Here is an 18,565-nt window from a genome sequence, read left to right on the forward strand (position 1 = left end):
TAAAAAAAAAAAAAACTTCCTATATTTCCACTACCCTGTTTGTATATCTTAAATTTACTGATACTTGTAAAGAGACACTTAGACATCGGATCGAAGAACAACGTAATCATGATACAAGAAACAAACAAAAAATTCTGTACAGAACAAACAACTATATTATATGAAAAAGGGTGTAAATACGAGGGTATTATACTTGAGAACAAACTTCCCAAACATATAAATACTCAGTACCCTCTTGCTAAATTAATATATAACATCAATTCTTTTACTAGGTAGAGGGATACATGAATTGCTAACTGCATAAAATTTCACATTATGTATACAAAAATAGTATCGTCACTTGTTTTTAGCGTTAGATATATTGCTAAGATTTCTACTTACACTGCAAGTAATAATTACGTACTGAAGCTTTATTTTTAATAATGATATCATGCAAAAAATAAGGTATAATGATGGAGAATGTAAAGCATCATTGTTAACCTAGAGTATGTAATTTACATTATTGTTGTTTCTTTTACTTTTGTGTTTATAATTTAATGACTTGTGCCTTTTAGATAAATCGCAACACACATTTAATGTATGAAAAATAACGAACACAAATACATTTGCACATCGCCTAGTAACTAAATTTTTTTTATGTATCCCAGGGTATAATCCAAGATTCCTAACTTCGTAAAAGTATGAAGTAAAACAATATAAATTTTGATTTGAAACACGTCTTTATAGATTATCACAGTCTACGTAAGTTGGTTACTCTTTATGTAAATGTGATTAGCACCCACAATATTAATATACGGTTCGTTTAACTAACTGTAGGAGAGATGAGTTGAGATGATTTCATTTCGGAGAGGGAAAGTATTACTACGAAAGCACTGGTTAACCTAGTTGAGTCCTATCGGTAAAATACTCCGAGAGAATTTCGTAATTCTCCAAGGCGGAATCCCAGGAGAGGAGATTCAGTGTCGTAGAAGAAACTCCTTTGACAGTTTAGGAGGAGGTTGTTTGGCAACTATGATATAAATACCTATAGTCACGTTTGACTCAAGCCAATTTTTATAAAAGATTGAGAAAATTATACACTATTGTTCATTTGTAAATTAATATATATATATATATATATATATATATATATATATATATATATATATATTTTCTGCTATTAAGTAAAAAAATAACTATTTAGGTCCTGAAAAATCGGCATAATATGAGAAGGCGTTTAATTTTAATTTTTTTTTAATAGAAAGACAAACTAGTTCTCTCACCCTTTTATTTTACCTTAATTTACAAAAGAAATAATTTGTCGTTAACATATATGTCGATAGAACTGTTCACAGTTAAAATTTTGTGATATTGATTTTGATCTTTTAAATATCGAAAAACATCATTATACCGTAAAACAAAAATACCATGAGAGCGGATATCTTATAAAATATTTCAGTCAAATGTACCGTATGTTGCTAGTGATACGTTTGATCTCTCGTAAGTTCAAGGTACATATGTGCTGATCTATCAAACATTAAGTAGGTATATCCTCCATTACTCCCTTATATAACTGTCTAGATGCTCTGCGGTTAGCCTATGCGCCTTGTGTGTGAGAGATCGGTTCATTTCCAACGTTAGCCAGTAGGTCCTTCTTGCATATAACATTGGTACTAAAATGGACGCTAAACCTCAATACAACAAAATATAAAAGCAAGCCCAGCAAATTAAAATACGCAGCAACGACCACAAAATAAATTTAACTAGAAATTGGTAGCGCTATGTGTATTTAAGTAAAGGCCAAATGCTGGGAGGAACGAGTAAATCTTTCTTTAAAATATTGCACTCCGCCTTGGAAATGTTATCCCTATTTAAGTGGAAAATTGGTATAACATTACTTATTACATTTTATTTATGAAATTAAAATAAGTAATGTAGCAGAGGAAATCTTGGCTTTGGCGCTTTCTCTCCTTATACAACACTGAACGTACGTTGTGAACTTGTAACATTATTTAAAAACAAAATACGAAGAATCCTACTTTGATAAAATGTACTTAGGTATATCAAAATGGCAATTTTGTAATATATTGCATGGATGTGTTTACAGTATGAGTATTTCGATTTTTCGGTATGGTTCTGTATTTTTGGGATTCGTTTATATCAGTATTTTAGTATCACAAGTAAGAAAATTTCGACATTTAAAATACTGGTTCCAATATCTTTTACTATCCTTGTCTAATGTCAAAGCATTTCACCCATTACCTGAATTTCAGAAGAAGTTGCACTTGATATTTTCTTCCCCAGGTCAGCTTGAATATTTAGTTAAAAGGAATTATATTTTTCTTATTCCTTTCAGATTTGTTTGTTTCGCTTGAACATGAAATGCTGAAGATTTCAAATCTGTAATTTGAACACTTTTCTGTTAGGAAAATGGCTTTGCGTTGTTTCGACCTTGCTTGTAATAAAGTTGAAATCAAGGCAGAAAATGTTCCTGTTAAAGTTGAAATGAAAGCAGAGATCGAGACATCTGAAGAATCTAATTATAAACTGTGTACTAGTAGCACTAAGGATCTTAAAGATCCCCTAATAATACGTTCAGATACTAAGGAAGAAAAGAATGCGGCTGAAGGAGAGAACATCGCATCAGAAACTAATGAGGATGAAACAGTATCAGATTGGAAACTAGCTTCGAAAGCAATATGTTTGGTCAAGCGTTTCTCAACAGCTGATATAAATGACAAACGTTTTCACAATAATATAAAGCCAATATCCGCCGATTGTACACACAATACGGAAGAATCTGCCACCATTGGAAGTAAAAAGAATAACGAAAAGGACGTTCAAGGAAATAATCGAGAAGCAGGTAGCAATGCTCAGACCCACAGGTACGTATTTTTTTTTTTCAAAAATATCTTGTATAAATATTTTTTCAACAGCTGCAATAATAGGGTAAATATAAGTTTATCGTTTACCTTAAACTGAGTTATTGGAATTGCAAATATTTGAACACATAAAGGAAAACAACGTAATGAGTAGCCATGAAGAAAGTATTCTAACGTAGCGGTACATTTATATCAACCCCCCCCCCCCCTTGCTCCAGCCTTGAGTGTTCGGATTAGTCACAAGCTTTTGAGTAATGTAAAGAACAATTCTTCTTATAAACATGTGCTTGCACGTAAAACGATCGCTCAGCATTAATTTAAACAAGATATAAATAGCTGTCAAGTCCAAAGACTACTTAATAACAGTATTCTGAAATAATAAGTGCAATAGGAGGTTTGGCACCATCATGGCGGGTTTCATCGTATGAGTTTGCACCGCTTCTAGTAGCAGTAATACTTTTACACCGATATTTGTGATGTTACTGGGCTGGACTCGTTACCATGTACTTACTGTATATGCTTGTTATTAGATAAATTTCTTTTCATCCTGCAAGAAAAATGTTTGAAATTTCTTGAGGCCAAATATTTGAGCTGAAGCAAAAACTTCTCTCTTCATAAGTATCACAATTCTTAGTTAGTCAGCACTAACCGAAAACGAAAGTAAGGAAAAAAAGTTTTTTCTTGTTAGATAGGAAGTTCAAGGCAAAAATGTGGTGATTTTGATCCAGATTTCTGAAAAGAAAAAGCCACAAGATATATGACTGAGTTTGTGGAACTGGGTGCGAGAATGTTGTTGATATGTACAGCAACAAGTAAGACAAAATAATTGGAAACATCTCTGTGTAAGACACTCACCGTGATCCCCGTTATTTGACCAATATTTACGTCACACATACAAACCAAACCAACAGTGAAGTGCATTATAGTTTATCAGTAAGTTTGCATACTTCTTCAGTAATAAAGCTAAACAGTGAATGTATGGTGGAACATGAGCTAATAGATGTCTTGCAAATTTTTCTTCGTTGCTGTTTCGTTTGTAATTCTCCAACTTGATTCTTCACTTTTACTGATAGTAATTACCGGGGTTGGCTGGTTTAAACCAAGATTATTTAAACCTTGGTTTAAACCAGCTGCTTTGTTTTTCAAAAAACCAACTGGTTTAAACCAAAAAACGAAAAATATATGTAAAAGTTTAAGGGATTGTAAAGTCTTGATGAATACACATTTGTGGGTTATCACGATTCATTGTCCTATATTATTCGTATATTCAGACATAAATTCCCCATTCATTAGTCAAAGAGATTGTAATACAAAAACACCCTTTTTGTATAGGTTTATGAATGTGTCTTTTGTGATTTTTTGGAGTTTTTTTATTTCTGTTATGCAACTGCAATGAAAGGAACATTCTACATATTGTTCCGTTTTAATAATATTTACTATTGATAAAATACATCGAAATGCCGTACTTTTGGGGAAGAGGATCATACAAACCCCACGAGAGGCATTTATTAAAATCAAAAGTATTTTCGTCATTTTTTTTATGTGTAAATGGATCAGATCCAAAGTGGACTCAAATAATTCGTATCTTTATTCACACTTCTTACTGATATGCAAATTAAGTCGTATTTCTTTAACTTCGACTAATAAAAGTCGTAGTTTACAAACTTCGACTAAATAAGTCCTGTGCTCTGCAGTACTTTAAAATTGTCAATATGTAATTCTGTATAATGTTTTCGTTTGTGGAATTCTTTATCATTCTGTACTCGTGAAATGACTTGATAATTATATTGACAAGTTTGTTAAGATCAGTACAACGTATTTTTATCAGAAGTCCTTCGTGAGTGAATCGCCAGACATATCGAATTTGTGGCTAGTTATTCCCGGTTTCGGGTTTAAATGCTGGAAAATTTCACTAAGATGTAAGCTAAGAAGCAGTTTGGATTCTGCTTCAAGTTTGTGACTCCTTCCAGCATTACCCGGTTGTTGCATAGTAACACCATGGTGACAGAAACTTATTTCTCTGCATATGTGATATAAATACATAGAGCAAATTACTTAAACCAAAAACCGGGTTTAAGCCAAAAATCCGCGTTTTTTTTTCAATAAGAAACATAGTGTTTGCCATCCTGGTCATTGCACAGCATCTTTCACAGGAAACGCAAAAGTATGTCATTTTAAATTACTACTAAGGACACTTAAATATCAGAAGCACTTGCATGTTTAAAGAATTCTTCGTCTTTTTCCGATTAAGTCAAAAATACTTTTCCGATATTAGTATGATAAATACATGCGCAAAACAAATCTGATAATGTTGGTAAAACTCGTTTGAATATCTGTTGCGCATGCGCGTAATGAGACAATGTCCCAACGTATGTGATTAATTGAGAGAAACTGTCCTTCTGTAAACGCAATGAATTAGTCTAACGAAGATTCGAGTCGCTCCCGGTTGAGTAGCGAGGGTATCTGACACGTGAACCTACACCTTAACCTATTATCAGAACCATATAATATACGACCGACAATAGATCTCAGATCTCTCTACAGTCTCACTATAATAATTGGTCAAATTACCTTACTAATACTAGAATCCGTTGTCGCAGTAATCCAATCCTACGTATTCGCCGTTTTAGTAACAGTATATTCAAGAGAAGTTACTTATGTCAGCAATACAAAATCAACCTTACCACCTAATTGACCAAAGCCCCTGACTACTTACTGAAGCTTTGCGTGCCTCAATTACAACTGCAGGCCTCACTAAATGATTCCCTCAATATGACCCCTCTTATTCTTGCTTGGTATACTAATAATAATACTAACTATAATTCAATGATGACGAGATGTGACCCGAGAAGGAACATATGAAGGATTGCACAATATTATAGTAACATTAGGTATTCGATGAGGCATAATCTTATTCATATTCTCTGAAGTATTCTTCTTCATTTCATTCTTCTGAGCCTTTTTTCATAGTAGACTGGCACCAAAGTTAGAAATTGGTTCCTTCTGGCCACCTGCAGGAATTAATCCATTTAATCCTATACATATTCGCCTTGCTAATACCGCAATTCTCCTGGCCTCAGAAGTCGCTGTAACATTAGCTGATCACAGATTAATAGAAGCTAATCACACAAGGTCTACTATTTACAATCCTCCTAGGATTGTATTTTACGGCCCTACAAGCATATAATTACTTTGAAGCCCCATTCACCAGTGCAGATTCCGTTTAGGGGTCAACATTCTTTATAGCAACAGACTTTCATGGCGTACATGTTATCATTGGCTCTACATTCCTAGCCACTTGCCTTTTACGTCATCTACCTTCACATTACTCCCTGTACACACCACTTTGGATTTGATGCCGCTGCCTGATGTTGACACTTCGTAGACGTAGTACGATTATTCCTTTATTTTTCTACTTATTGATAAATCGGTTAGCCTATTTAATATATAAAGTATATTTGACTTCCAATCAAAATGATCATCTAAATGAAATTGTAATCAACACAATTCCAACAACTGCTCTATTAACTATTACCATCTGTCTAGTTGTCATAGCTATTTCAACCCTCCTTTCAAAAAAATCTATTAATGACCAAGAAAAAAGTTGTCCCTTTGAGTGTGTGTTTGACCGTAAATCCTGAACACGCTTCCCTTTCTCTTTACGATTCTTTCTCATTGCATTAATCTTCCTCATCTTTGATGTAGAAATTTCCCTTCTTTTACCAATAATAATCACTATTAACACTACCAGCGCACATCATGATCCCTCGTTAGACTCGCATTCTTAGTAATCCTTCTCATAGTCCTTTACCATGAATGAAACCAAGGATCTGTAACATGAACTGACTAAGCAACAGGGATAATAGTTAAATATAGTATTTGGGTTGCATCCGAAAGGTGTTGTTATCAACTTATCTTAGATAGGAAGCAAAAATTTGACTCACTTTCGAGCTGAACGTTTGGTCCTCTTGACCCCTATTTACTTAGTTGAAGCAAAAACGAGGGATTTCGCTGTTAATGATATTAATGGGACTTCAGCTTCCCCAACCAAAAAGATGTGAATATTCAAGAAAAAGCTGCTAACTTCTGTCTTTAGCGCATTAGACCGTTAACATATCTTAACATCACATAGTCATAGCTCCCTTAGTATAACAACATTACATTACCTTTTCGGGGTAAAAAGGAGTGCTCTTCTCAAGGCGTATTCAGAGAATATACTTCTTCTTAGTATCTTCAATACTATGCGTTCAATATAAATTATGTGAATAAACGAGCATAAGGAAATAAAGAAATATAATTTTTTTTATAAAAATAATTGATATGTTTTAAATAAAAAAAATATGCCCTGGGCTCCAACATATTTACTTCAACCTTGATCAATATTATTGTAATATGCCCCGCCTGCCTGCAGAGGTAATTTCATAATATAATTTGTTGAAAGATAAGGTAAAAATCATACGCTTCCTGTTATTGTAGAGTTAAAAATGAGGGTAAGCTGGTTTAAACCAAGGTGGTTTAAAACATGGTTTAAATCTTGTTTTAAACCAGCTGGTTTTTTAAAAGAATGGTTTATACCAAAAAACGAAAAATTCTCGTAAAAGATTAAGTGTTTGTAAAATCTTGATGAACACACATTTTTGGGTTATCACGTTTCACTCCCGTATATTATTCCCATTATATTCAGACCTAAATTCCCCATTCGTTACTCAAAAAGATTATACTACAAAAGCAACGGGCTAAGTGCCGTATCGCCGGATCAATTGTAGGAAATTTACCGAGTCAGTTGGAGAATTTATTTAAGTCTGTAAGAAAGAATGAGTAAAAGGGAGGTAAGTGGAGTAGTAAAAGTTAAGACAGTGGTTTTATTTGTTGATTGTTTTTTATGTTGTTAGCGGTACTGTATGTGGAGGTGGATGAACTATTTCGCGGAGAGGTACACTTGTTTTACTATACGGATCCATAAATTGTAAAATGTACAGAAAAAAATGGCAAGTCTTTAATTTGCCCAATTCATGTCGAGAACAGAACCCAACCAACCCCTGCCGGGCTTCTAACTTGTTCCTACTACTAATATTAATACTCTTACTCCTGCTTCTACTACTACTAATACTTATACTATGGATCCGTATTAATGTAACAGTGCACGCCTAATGTAACGTAATCTAACGTAACTTAATGTAATCCAAGAAAATATAAGGAAATGCAATACACTTAGGTGATATTTTTCCGTTTTCAAAGTGGTCTGACGATACGGCACAAATGCCAAAGCGACTCATATATATATATATATATATATATATATATATATATATATATATATATATATATATATATATATATATATATATATATATATATATATATAAGTTTATAAATATTTGTTTTGTGATTTCTTGTAGTTATTATTATTGTTATGTAATTGCAATCAAAAAATCCTAAATATTGTTTCGTTTCAATAATGTTTACTATTGATAAACACATCGAAATGCCGTACTTTTTGTGTGTGGACGGGGGTCGTACAATCCCCACGAGAGGCATTTAGTGAAATGAGAATTATCTTTAGTATATATTTATGCATAAATGAGTCTGTGCCCAAGTGGACTCAAATAATTCATATCTTTATTCACTCTTCTAAAAAACCTAGTTAAAAAAAACTGGCTTAAACCAAAAAACGTTTTTTTTTTTCAATAAAAACCATGGTTTTTGCCAACCCTGGTTAAAATAAAATTTAGCACATACTAAAGATTGGGCAATAGAATAACTAGCCAATAAAATTCCAACTCACACACTTACTCCACTAACAAGCAAAGCACTTATCTTTAGATGTAAAGGTAAAACAACACAATTAACAGTGAGGTAAATTAACCAATTTAATGTCGCCCCCTTAAGGTTGCTACTACTACTAATCCTCGTATACCCCGACATATAATTCACCCTTCATTATCTCTAATAGAATGAATAATAGCTCCACCAAACCACCTACCTGTTAATTAAAATCTTAAATGAACAGAATAACATACAGTTAGGCGTGTAGAAAAAAAATAAGAAAAACTACATTAATTAAAGATAAAGAGGAAACCTCCAAAATGAAATGCTTTGAATTAAACCCAGGTAAGATTGGTATGCTACATAATGCTAAATTAGATACATTCAAGCAAGATAGAGTAAGAGGCATTTGACCTACAAGTGCTTCCATTCTACGGATATCTTGTGTATCTCCTACGCCATGGATAATCGCTCCAGCAGAAAAAAAGTAAAGCCTTAAACAGTGCATGTGTGAGTATGTGAAAAAAAACTAATACAGGGAACCCTATAGATAGAATTATTATTATAAAACCGTGCTGACTTAATGTAGATAATGCAATAATTTTCTTTAAATGATATTCATAGTTCGCACCATTGCCAGCTATAAATATTGTTAAACCTGATAGTAATAGTAATACATCACCTATATAAACATTTAATAAAATATCTCTAAAACGAATTAATAAATTAACGCCGGCGGTTACAAGTGTAGAAGAATGAACCAATGCAGATACTCGTGTTGGGGCAGCTATTGCTGCTGGTAGTCACGCAGAGAAGGGAATTAGTTTTCTTTTTGTTATTGCCGCTAAAATAACTAAACTAAAAAAATAAGTATTTCATTATTACTCAAAACTGTAAATAAAACATATAATTTGAACTACCATAATTCAATATTCAAGCAATTGCTCGTAAAATTGCTACATACCCAACTCGATTAGAAAGAGCTGTCAATATGCCGGCAGTATAAAATCGTACATTCTCATAATAAATAACAATATGATACCAATGCTAACCCATCACAGCCGAGAAGAATTCTTATTAAATTAGGTGAAATAATTAATAACACCATTGAAAGAACAAATATTCGTACTAATATAATAAACCGATTAAGATACCGCTCAGATACCGAAGATACCGCTCAGATACCGAAGATACCGCTATATATTGTTCACTATAATAAATCATTATACTAGAAATATAAAGCACAAATCTTATAAACATGAACGACATTCAATCAAATAAAAGATTTATAACAATTCATTCAATAACATTCTCATTCAATAACATTCTATATCTATTAACTAAAATTTAAACCCATTATAAATAATAAAATATTCATACCATTCAAAAACACAAATCTAATCACACAAACTGAAAAAGGTCAAACAACGGGTTGAAGGCCGTAAGCCTTCGTTAGTTCCACAAAGTAAAATTTTCTCCACAAAGTAAAAAGAAACTAAGGCCAAGCCCAACATACTCAACCACGATAAGCCAACAATTCTATTTTGCAAACTAATTTCTAATAAATTTAATGTAGGTGGTGCAGATATATTCGCAATTCTTAACAAGAACCATCATAGAGCTATGCTTGTTATAAAAGATATTATCCCTCGATTAATTAACAATCTTCGACTTCCTAAACATTCATAAGAGCACCGTTAAATCCTCATAAGCCCATTGTCATTAATCCCATTAATACTAAGCACATATATGAAACAGAAGAATAAGCAATCAAAAATTTTACATCAATCTGTCGTAAACAAACTAATCTAACCGATCAAATACCTACAACGCTAATAACAAATCAAATTAGATTTAAACTTACAGCCACATTCTCCATAAAATATATAATACGCAATAACTGAACAACATTAAGGAATATCTCAAATTATCTCTTCATAAATAATAGCTCACTTCTCAAGGGATTGGTCCTATACTATTTCTTCTTATAAAGAAAAACAGACTCTAATAAGACATAACTAAACAACTCATCATAATTTTAAATTAAAGTCCAGGGGGATAAAGAAAGCAACATAAATGTTAAATATTTTAACATCGTAATACAATTAAATAATTCAAATAATCGCTCCCGTGATTCCGAACAATGGATACTAAAACTGTTAAGCCCAAGCTACCTTCACAAACTCTAAAAGTAAAAAATAATACACAAAAATAATTTTCAACATATAAACTAGGCAGGGAATAAGAAAGTAATATGGTATCTCTTGAAATTAAAATAACCTAAATATTATTACAATTTTAATAGTTCTAAGACCCATTTTAATTCAAATATCACATCCACTATCAATGGGACTAATACTCATTATTAACACTATAACTACCTGTTTAATCATTTGAACTATAAGAGAATCACCTTGATTCTCTTACGTTCTCTTTGTAGTCTTCCTTGGTGGTATATTACTTCTACTCATCTACGTAAGAAGGCTAACCTCAAACGAAATATCCACCTTAACTCCTGGTCTCTTTTTATTAACTTTCTTAATTCCTCCCCTCTTACTCTTCGTCTGAATTAATGACCCTCTGCTCCTCCCAAATATAATTTCAATTTTTGACCCTCACACGTATACAACTATTAAGAAATTTCCGGTATGAAATTTTACATAACATCAATCTTAATAAATACTATTATATTGGGTACATACTTATTTATTACAATTATTACTGTAGTAAAAAATACTTTATACCAAGGTTCTCTTCGACCCTCTAAGGCATATCTCAACACCAATTCGCTTCCATCACCCCTACTTAAGATTGCTAACAACGCCCTAGTCGATTTGCCTGCACCACTTAATATCTCATATTGATGAAACTTTGGGTCCCTTGTTGTCAATAATTAATTATTCAAATTGCTACTGGATTATTTTTAGCCATACACTATGTATCAAGAATCGAATTAGCTTTTAGTAGGGTATTTCACATTTGTCGAGATGTAAACTTCGGATGACTCATACGTACATTACACGTCTTTTACTTTATTTGCCTTTACACGTCGGCTGAGGAATATATTATGGTTCTTATCTTTACCTTCATACTTGAAGAGTAGGAGTTGTTATCTTAGTTATAGCAACAGCAACTTTTAGTTATAGCAACAGCTTTTGTAGGGTATGTATTACCTTGAGGTCAAACATCCTTCTGAGGGGCAACAGTCATTACAAATTTACTTTCAGCCATTCCTTATTTGGGAACAATACTAGTACAATGAATTGGGGAGGTTTCGCTGTAGATAACACCACCTTAAATCGATTCTTCGCCTTTCAGTTCTTTTTACCCATCATCGTAGCTGCCACATCTATAGTACATCTCCTGTTTCTCCATCTAACAGGTTCTAATAACCGCCTAGGTCTTAATAGAAATCAAGATAAGATCTCTTTTCACCCTTACTTCTCAAGAAAGGATGCTATTGGTTTCATAATAATAATAATAACCTTAATGTTACTTATCCTCTGAAACCCCTACATACTCGGAGACCCAGAAAACTTTACTTCAGCTAATCCTATAGTTACTTCCGTGCCTATTCAACCAGAATGATACTTCCTATTCGCTTATGCTGTTCTTCGCTCTATTCCTAATAAACTAGGAGGAGTTATTGCATTAGTAAATTCAATCCTCATTTTAATAATTATGCCAATTTTCCACACCAGAAAAATACGGGGCCTACAATTCTACCCTATCAACCAAATTATGTTCTGAATTATAGTCTGCACAGTGATCCTCCTAACTTGAATCTGTGTTCGTCCAGTAGAAGATCGTTATATTTTAACAGGCCAAATCCTTACGGCTATCTACTTTGCTTATTTCCTATTTGTTCCTTACCTCTCCACCTTGTGAGACTTTTATTAAACAAAACCCAGCTCTTTGGCTGAGAATAAGCATATGATTTTAAAATATACAACAGAGCAAAGCTCTAAGAACTTTATTCTCAATTTAATACACTTAAATTAAAAAAGAAATAAGAAGAAGTTTCATACCACCTAAAATAAAAGATAATTAAGAGAAAGTGTTAGAAAACACTTTCAAGCAAGATATGTTAACTTAACATATAACGAAACCGAGGTAAAGTACCGCGCACCCAAATAAACCCAAAAGAAATAAATACTACCCTACAAAAAATAGAAAAAATATCATATCCTAAAAACAAAATACTAAACAAAACACTCATAAATAAAATACTAGTGTATTCGGCCATAGAAATAAGAGCAAACACCATTGCTTTACATTCAATATTAAATCCCGAAACAAGTTCTGATTCCCCTTCAGCAAAATCAAAAGGAGTTCGATTCGTCAGCGCTAAACAAGAGGCAAATCACACTATTGCTAAAGGAAATGCAATCCCCAAAAGCCATACCTCCTCCTGAAAGTAGCCAAAGTTTCATAATCTATATCTTTCAGCTAGACATACAAAAGATAGTAAAATCAAAGCTAAACTAACTTCAAGAGAAATAGTCTGTACCACCGCCCGTAGAACATCTAACAAAAAATATGAAGAATTAGAAAACCACCCAGCAATCATTAGAGTATACACACCTATTCTAGTACAGCACAAAAAATAGTAATCCTAAAGAAAAGTCAACATAATACTTAAATAAAAAATACTCAATCACACTAATAAAGATAAAAGTAAATTAAAAACAGGAGCTAAATAATAAGGATAGTAATTAGAGATAGTAGGAAACACTTGTTCTTTAGTAAATAATTTAATCGCATCCGGGAAAAGCTGATGTAGACCACAAATACCTAACTTATTAGGCCCTCGTCGGATCTGAATGTACCCTAGAACTTTTCGTTCTAATAAGGTTAAAAATGCAACTCCGATTAAAACACATATAATCAAAATCAAATAAGAAATAACACCTATAATGTAATCATAATACACTATTACCTGGATTCACTACATCCATTACTGGATCCTAAATCTAATGCACTTATCTCCCAAAGTAATTATCAATTATTTTTATTCCTTAATAATAAATATTAGTTCTTGGTCCCTTCGTACTGAAATACTATATTAAGGTAAGGGATAGAAACCGATCTGGCTCACGCCGATCTGAACTCAGATTATGTAAGATTTTATAGGTCGAAGAGACCTATAATTCTAAGCATCTGCACGTAGATAAAACCTTAATCCCACATCGAGGTCGCAATCTCTTTTGTCGATAAAATCTCTCGAAAAGAATTACGCTGTTATCTTTGAGGTAACTTAGTCTAAGAATCACTAATAAAGGATCATAAAAATACTAAAGAGTAATCACTACAAAAAGAGTTTAATTATTTTCTCTTTACCCCAACGCAATACTTAAACAATAAATATATTCATTTCCAATCATAAAAATTATTGCTTAAATATAAAGATCTACAGGGTCTTATCGTCCTCTTAAAACATTTAAGCCTTTCACTCAAAAGTAAAATTCATCATCACGAATAAAGACAGTCTTCCATTTGTTCAACCTTTCATATAAGCCCACAATTAAAGAACTAATAATTATGTTTCCTTCGCACGGTCAAGATACCGCGGCCGTTTAAACCCTCATTGGGCAGGTCAGACCTTATATTATAACAAATGGACAAGTTTTTGATAAACAGACGGAGAAAAAAATTGCCGAATTCCTTTACTTATTCTCCCTAATGTACTAATAACACCATTATAAATTATCCAAGATAATTCAAGATGAAAGTACAATAATAAATTAAATGTAATAAAATATAATCATGCATCTTAAATAAGTTATAACAAAATTATAAATGAAAGCTACTTCTAAGCCCACATCTTTCATTTAATATAAAACCACATTATAAATAACGAGAAATAAAGAGCAAATTCCCCATACTATTACTTACAACCAAATTACAACAGAATTAAATCCTTAGTAATCTAATCGTTGCTGAATTAAATTCAATTCTTGTACAACAAGATACAATGGAAACCGAAAAACATTTCACCACTAAAATAAAATTAATAAATAATATGACACTTACAATATCATATCATTTTAGCTCTTTCCGTTTCGGAAAATAATTATATAATTATATCATTCATTGTCACAACCGTCTCAAGAGAAGGCCTTGGGGCTACGTTTAGGATCAGCCGTGACGTCACAACGAGTAGGTACAAACAAAGACGACAAACTTCTGTGAGTTGGGGGATGGCACTTGTTCACGTGAGTTAAAAGCGAGTGGTGAAACAGTGAGCGCGCACACTTAGAAGTGCTTTGTTTTTGTGGTTGTTACGTAAATTGTTATAAGTGCGTATAAATATAATTTGGAAGCAAAAGTGCCAATTACTTGTTTTCCTAATTGTAACTGAATTCCTCAAAGGGTCCAAAAGTGAGTGTATTTCAATTTCCAGTTGAAGACAATGTACGAGAAAAATGGCTCCGCAATATCATCCCCAGTAAAGACTTCATTTACACGTGTTAAATTTAGTAAGGTAAGCCTGTAGTTCTTTTTTTTTTTCCTTTTTTTTTTGATAGTTTATAACAATGACTCCTAAGATGTAATCTTAAACAATGATTGATTTATTTTTATTTAATTATTTAGTTTTTACGTTCCTACAATATTAAGTGATTTCCTTATAACATTGTTCACATACAAATACAGAATTTCAGATTTTCAGTACCCTTAAAATAGGTAGGATTTCAAAACAAAACAAAAAAATCTCAATTCGAATTCAATAATTCAGAAACAATGTATAGTAATATAATGTAGCCTTCTCTTTAAGTAGGCAACGGAAATATTTTACATTTAACTCAGATTGAGTTATCATCATAATATTAAGTAAGGGATCAATAAATCACTACATTGAAATAGATGCATATAAATATTTGCTTCTTTTATTCTCTTTTCACCACAGAAATCTTATGACTGTATTTATGGATTAACTTGGGTTGCAAACCAATACACCTCTTAATAATTTAGTTTGTCTAGTGCATCAATGGCAAAAGTGCGAAATCCTGAAAAGACGGAACAAATTTCCCCGTCACTTAAGATATTTTGAATACCCCACCCACTAGTAAGTTACTCGGATTGAATAAAGTAACACCATTCTCAGTAGTTTGCAAATTAATTACAGTAATTCATAAGTAATTCGCGGGTGAACTAGTGATATGGGGAGTGAGTGGTTTACATTTCTGTATGTGGTCTCGGGTTCGAATTCCACCTTGAACTGTAGATAAACCATCTACGTCTTATATAATCTCAGTTCTGAAAAAGAAAGCTAAAATTCACATTTTGTTTTGTTTGATTTCGTCTCTCTCCCAATTACATAATCAATTACAGTGGCTGATCTCAAAACAGATTAGTAGTACTCTCTTCAATTTGCATCACGCAACATAAAAGTTAGCAGATTATTTCTTCTGAATCGAGACCAAAAAGTACTTTACGAGACAAGAGGAGAAGGGAAAAACTTCTTAGATAATCGAGAGGAAAAAGAAATAATTCTTCGAAAACCGACACGAGAATACTACAAACATTAACGAGACGTGAAATTTTTATTTCTCAGCTTTCTAGTGGGGAACACTAATGTACCTGGGATTGAGTATGAAGGTTGTACTATTGAGCAATCACTCTTCTCTCTCCTTACTTAATTAACGGTACCTTTGCGTAGTGTTGCTCACGAGACGGAACGAGTAATAAAGTTATCTTGTGTCGTCTCTTAAATTAATGGTTGGATTTTCGTCTCGTTTCGATTCTCGAAGAATTATTTCTCCTCTCGTTTTATAAATTTATGTCCAGGTTTTAATTTTAATTTTATCTAGAACTCTAGAATTTATCTAGAATGCTTCCACGTCACGAGAGATTCGCTAAGAGTGCAATATGCAGTATCAACATTGAAGTCTAGGGCAGCTGTAGGATTTTCATTTTGGGTAAGCCTGCTCCCTCGCTCGAGTTGAATTTGAGTTTAACGTCCCTTTTAGCAGCTAGGCTAAATGAGACGGGACCTACTGATTAACGTGGAATCCGAACCAGATGCCGCTCCCTCGCTTCTTGGATAATTGCACACATTTGATTGATTAATGTACAGTAGTGGTTGATGCTATTTGTTAAATAATTATCTACCATTAATATGAATAGTGGAAAATATATTTACTCTTTCATCGTTTATACATTTTTCAAAACTTTAGGGTAGGCCCATGTCTACCCGGTCTACCCCCTAAATCAGCCACTTATTAAAGTATATTATGTAATGACTTACGTATCTTTAAATGTTGATAAATGTTCCTCATTGTTTCGCATTTTATGAATTTTTACCACTAATCATGTTATGCTAGAACACTGATAAATAAGACTTCAGTGAACTACCGTTGCCACGAGACTTATCTCGTCTCGAAGATTATACTAGAATTGCCGTTTCTCGTCTTGTCTCTAACTTGAACTTTCTCCTTTCACCTCTTATTGGAACACACTTCTCGTCTAGTTTCCGAGACAACACGAGAAATTTCTGTATCGTGGATGTTACTTTTTCGCTTCTTGAATATACTGCATTCCTTACTCACCTTTTACTTGTCTTCATTTACTTGATGAAGTATAATTTCATCCTAATCAGATATGTTTTACTTTTTTAAACGAATGTTTCTCGATGTGATGTAACATGATACAAAGATTTTAGAAGAACTGGTAGTTTTAAATGTTACTAAGCTATTATTCTCTTGAAATTTGTGTCAAATATAATTTTTAATGATTTTTTTATATAATTCGTATGTGTCTTATTATTATTACCGTCCCGACCATAACAGTTTTTCTGTAATATGATCAAAGTTCTATCTCTCTCCCTCTCTCTCTTAACACTCAGTGCGTATCGTTTAAAGATACTATTCGTAATATAAAAGTGATTCATATATTGTGATTAACAAAAATTCATTTCTCTAAAATGATTTCCTTTTTTAACTCTCGTGTTCAGCTGGCCAACTCTTCCCAAGCACTCTGTGCGCCTAGTAGTGGGCAGTGGGAATATTCCAGGTGGGAAGGAAAATAAAATATGGGAATATTCCCAGTTTTTTCTCTCGCCTATAAATTATCGGGAAGGAATCTATTTCCATTTCTTTACTTTATCTTCCAAATGATAAGAACCATATGACTAATTACTTTATTTTAATATATTATGATTTACTTCTAGGTTTTAAAGAATTTGGAGGTTAAAAATTTCAAATTATTTGACTGTACTTTATATAACTAATAGTGTGATTTTTTTTAAGTTCCATTTCCATTTACACTAAAAAATAGGGTAATTGTTTAGTATTGGGGGGCAAAACTAGCAAAAAGTAGGATGATTTACGGAAGAAATGAGTTGGTAGTGGTGCTCAAGTAGTTAAGAAAATATCGAACATTTTTTTAGGGCAGAGGGAATTTGTACAAACCGTAAAGGTAAGTGAAAGTGATATATGTGAGATAAGAAAGTGAATTGTTGGTAACAAAAATAGAAAACAACGTGCCCTCTGGAGCTCCAACCCGCCTTCACTCGGTGACGCTTGCTCGTCGATGCTGTCTGAATTTAATGTTGGTAACGTAATTTAACGTATGAAACCATAAAGAAACTATCAGAATAAAATATCGCAAAAAATTAGGTGCAAAATCTGGCCCCCAAAGTTGAGCAATAGCCAAATGTAGCAAAGTACTAATTTACAAATGGTGAAAAAGATCCATTTTATAAAGTAATGTAGAATTACGTAGAAGTAGAGATGAACTACTATTAATAAACCCTGAACCACCGTTACTAATAGACGTCGGTCTGTCTCCTCTCTCTGACTCGAATTTCTGAAGAGGTACTGGGACTTCTTTTACATGTGAATTAACGCATGAAATTTCGAGAAATGGGCAGGAAGAAAAGCCGTGTGTGGCAATGTTACATGCAAAATTATAAAGATAGGAAAGTATCTTGCAAATAT

General features: G+C 32.8%; 1 protein-coding gene across 3 annotated transcripts in view; it reads left to right on the forward strand.

Annotated features, from left to right (window-relative positions):
- The window catches only part of LOC145667989 (uncharacterized), a 64,225-nt gene that overhangs the window by 17,669 nt on the left and 27,991 nt on the right, over window positions 1–18,565 (forward strand). For all 3 annotated transcript variants that reach the window (XM_081735434.1, XM_081735433.1, XM_081735432.1), the window contains exon 2: window positions 2,336–2,864. In XM_081735434.1, the coding sequence (XP_081591560.1) occupies window positions 2,410–2,864 (455 nt within the window). In that variant the 5' untranslated portion in view covers window positions 2,336–2,409. The remainder of the gene's footprint in view (window positions 1–2,335; window positions 2,865–18,565) is intronic.

The sequence above is a fragment of the Thermobia domestica genome, chromosome 13 (assembly GCF_964235325.1).
Source record: "Thermobia domestica chromosome 13, izTheDome1.hap1.1, whole genome shotgun sequence".
Taxonomy (NCBI): Eukaryota; Metazoa; Arthropoda; class Insecta; order Zygentoma; family Lepismatidae; genus Thermobia; species Thermobia domestica.